General features: G+C 54.5%; 1 protein-coding gene across 1 annotated transcript; it reads left to right on the forward strand.

The window, feature by feature from the left end:
• Positions 1-480: 480 nt before the first annotated feature.
• On the forward strand, positions 481-3690 carry Hoxa11 (homeobox A11). The gene is made up of 2 exons (XM_051202840.1): positions 481-1394; positions 2812-3690. Exons 1-2 carry the CDS (start codon positions 692-694, stop codon positions 3042-3044), a joined length of 936 nt encoding a protein of 311 aa, XP_051058797.1. The 5' UTR covers positions 481-691; the 3' UTR covers positions 3045-3690.
• Positions 3691-4091: the final 401 nt, after the last annotated feature.

Genomic DNA, 4091 nt, shown 5'->3' on the forward strand with positions numbered 1-4091 from the left:
ATCCACGGCTGCGAAGCCTGGCCCCAAATGGGGTCCAGCCAGGGTCTAAGGATGAGGTGTTTCGCTGAGCAAGCCTGGAGAGGGTGCGGGGGGGGGGGGGCTGCGAAGAAGGAGATGTCGAACTGTAAGCCTTCGGATAACAGACCTGGAGCCACACAGTTCCGGTCTTTCACCTGGCCATCCCAGCCCAGAGCATCCCTCACCCACCGGGAAGTGGGGGGAGGCGTCGGGAGTTGCGCTCTCTCACCGCCCTCAGCGCATTCGTGGACCAGGACCTTGTAGCTGAGCAAAAGAGAGCTGCTTGGGGGCGCACCGCAGCCTTTCTGCAGGCGGGGAGGCCCCCCAGCCAACATGAGTTACACCGGCGATTACGTGTTTTCGGTGAGAACACCGAGTGACGATCTGTTGCTTCCCCTGAGGTGGCTACAAAGAAAGGAAGCCGGGGAGGGAGGGGAGGGGGAAAAAAGGAAAGGGAGGGGGGGTTAAAAAAAAAAAAAAAGCCGGGACTCTCTCGCAGCTTGTCAATTTCAACATCGGGTCACATGACCAGCACCTCCCTGCTAAGGATGGGGATAGATTTCCACGTCAGCTTACGTCTCCAAATTTCTACTTCACGGATCGGCTTCAAAGAGGCAGCTGCAGTGGAGAATCATGTTAAGCTCGGCTACTGCGGAGAGCCCAAGGTAGCCCAATGATGGATTTTGATGAGCGTGGTCCCTGCTCCTCTAACATGTATTTGCCAAGTTGTACTTACTACGTCTCGGGTCCAGATTTCTCCAGCCTCCCTTCTTTTTTGCCCCAGACCCCGTCTTCGCGCCCAATGACATACTCCTACTCCTCCAACCTGCCCCAGGTCCAACCCGTGCGCGAAGTGACCTTCAGAGAGTACGCCATTGAGCCCGCCACTAAATGGCACCCCCGCGGCAATCTGGCCCACTGCTACTCCGCGGAGGAGCTCGTGCACAGAGACTGTCTGCAGGCGCCCAGCGCGGCCGGCGTGCCTGGCGACGTGCTGGCCAAGAGCTCGGCCAACGTCTACCACCACCCCACCCCCGCCGTCTCGTCCAATTTCTATAGCACGGTGGGCAGGAACGGCGTTCTGCCACAGGCTTTTGACCAGTTTTTCGAGACGGCCTACGGCACCCCGGAAAACCTCGCCTCCTCTGACTACCCCGGGGACAAGAGCGCCGAGAAAGGGCCCCCAGCGGCAGCTGCGACCTCCGCTGCGGCGGTGGCGGCGGCGGCCACCGGCGCGCCGGCAACTTCAAGTTCGGACGGCGGCGGCGGCTGTCGGGAGGCGGCGGCGGAGGAGAAGGAGCGGCGGCGGCGACCCGAGAGCAGCAGCAGCCCGGAGTCGTCTTCCGGCCACACTGAGGACAAGGCCGGCAGCTCCGGTGCGTATAAAGGCAGCGCCCAGCGCTTTATGAAAGGGGAGTTGAGAATCTAGCGCAGCACCGCTGTTAAATTTTTATATGCTGTTTTATAAGCATATAAGGTTTATGAAGGGCCTTTAGGTTTCCCCCAACAAAACTTTGTTATAAAAGGAGGGATCACGTGGCGAGTGCTGAAATTGGCCGTGAAATACCCACCCGGCCAAAGCACGCTTGGAAAAAAAAAAAAAAAATACAACTCCCTTTTTTCCTTTTTTCCCTTCTCAGCTCCCAAACCCAACAGCATGATCCCGCTCGAGGCCAGCTCCAGGCTAGGGAGCCGGAGGTGGGCGCCTGTAAATTCCCCCTACAAGGGCTTCGGGAGCCTTTGATAGCGAGGTAATCCGGAGATTTTTATAAAAGCCATGTGTTGCAGCGGGGACTCCAGTCCCGGCTGGGATTCAAAGGCATCGCTGTTTAACGATGGCGCTAGGAGCGCATTTAATAGATAAAGTAGCCCGCTTAGCTTGAGCAATATATTAAAAGAAACAAATTAACCTAAAGTTGGCCTTTTTGTCCAAAGGAAGCCATTTTCCTTTGGCGCGGTGGCAATTACATGCTGCCTTCTGTTATTCACAATTGTTATTAAATCAGTCAAAAGCAATGTAGTTTTTTTTTTTTTTTTTTTTTTGGTCTCATTTTGTTTTGTTTTTAAGGTGGGGGTGAACAACTGGCTCTTGCCTGAAACTTAAGGAAGCCTCTCTTCCCTCTACCCTCCCTAAAATAGCACCCCTACCCTGCTGAGGGCCTTCTGGCTGTGTGGCGGCAGTGGGTGCAGTGTGAAGGCCCGGGGTAGGGGTTTCCTCTGCCACCTCCCACCTCGAGAGAGCTGGGAGGCTGGCGGAAGATGCAGGAGCTCTTGATCAGGAGTCAGGCTGACAAAGACCCCGCAGCCGCCCCAGATGTTAAGGAGGGTTAAATCATGGCTGCAACCGGGAAAGCCTGGGGCCAGGATGCATGCCTTTACTGCCTCAGGGACAGGCGGCCCAGGTGCTGAAGGTGAAATGTCCTCGGGCGGCTGTTTGTTTAGTCTGGCGAGGCAAGGCGCAGCCCGCAACCCCCACTTGCCTACTTTCAAAGCAGTTTAGCCAGCTCAAGCTCTCCTGTTGCCATGGGGGGAGCCCTCTTTTTTCCTCAAGGGGCAGCCTGAGCCCTTTCCCTGGGGGCCTATCTAGGGAGCTGGCTTTTATCTGAAGCCGGCTCCGACTGCAACTTGTCCCTGACCAGCAATAGCAGTCTGAAGGCAAGGGCCTGGAAAGACTTTGAAGGGGCCTGATCTGGGCCTCCAGATCCTGTGGCCAGATCTTTTTCTCCCATGGGGGTCCTGGGGTGAGTTGTAGTCCCTATTTGCTGCTCACTCTTTGCCTCTCTCCCTCCTTAGGTGGCCAACGCACCCGCAAAAAGCGCTGCCCTTACACCAAGTATCAGATCCGAGAGCTGGAGCGAGAGTTCTTCTTCAGCGTCTACATCAACAAAGAGAAGCGCTTACAACTGTCCCGCATGCTTAACCTCACCGACCGTCAAGTCAAAATCTGGTTTCAAAACAGAAGAATGAAGGAAAAAAAGATTAACAGAGACCGATTACAGTACTACTCAGCGAATCCGCTTCTCTAAGGCCCCGGCCTCCTGGAATTGGGAGGGGGGCTTCATACATGTGAAATAATATGCAGATTTTGCCCTTGACAAGGTCAAGCCACACAGTTACTTGGGGGGGGAAAAGGAGAGATGGGAGGCTTCCTTTGCAGAGATAGCCCAATAGGAAGGGACCTGAAACTCTTGGTTCAGACCTCAGTGGTTAAGCTTCCCATTAATAATTGGATTCTAAGAGTTGAGAGTCAACAGAATGAATGGTTTGGGACCCCTGGTGGTTCACTCTTAAAGCCCGCAAAAGCTTTGGGCTGGGTGTGGTCACTGGGGATTGGGCCCCCTGCCAAACCCCTTGGAGGCCACCTCCTTAGGACCCTCTGCACAGAGACTGCCCATCCCCAGGACTCCTAAGTCAAGAAGTTGTATGTTCTCCTGGCCTAGTTCAGCTTGGTGATAGGGGTAGGAGGAAAGGGAAGGGTTACTAGACATCCAGAATGGGGTTGCTTTCTGAAAGTAATGTGAAAAGAAAGATGGACTAAAAGGTGGCTGTGAACTGGGAGAAAGCTGGGAACCCTAAGGGAAAGAGAACTCTGTCCAGGTGACATTAATGTCTTTCCATCCTTCCTAGCTACCCATTGTTCTGCACCCAGGCCTGAGTTCCTAGCGGACACCTCCTGCCATCTCCTGGGTTTCCTACCTCCCAGTGGTGGTGATGGCTCTCTATTCAAACCCAAAGTTTGATGGCAGAGTTGACTATTCCCGGGGTAGAAGGAAGACATTGACAAATCCAGGGGCTGTGCTGACTGCTGGTCCCTCAATCTCTGCAGGAAATGCCTGTGGAATGCTACACTTTGGCAAAGTCTCCGCCATGCTGGGGAGAAGCTTGGATTCCGTTGGTGTCAGGCAGCCGAGTAGCAGGCCTGGCCAGTGGGTCCTTGACTGTGGCTATGAGGGACTGAAGTCTCCCTGCTCCCAAATTCCCATCCCTAAGTTGCACTCTGCTCTCATTGACTCAGAACTGAGCTTGGAAGCTTCTGGCAATCTTCTAAGAGCCGGAGAGTGATTTGGAATTAT

The sequence above is a fragment of the Phodopus roborovskii genome, unplaced genomic scaffold (assembly GCF_943737965.1).
Source record: "Phodopus roborovskii unplaced genomic scaffold, PHOROB, whole genome shotgun sequence".
Taxonomy (NCBI): domain Eukaryota; kingdom Metazoa; phylum Chordata; class Mammalia; order Rodentia; family Cricetidae; genus Phodopus; species Phodopus roborovskii.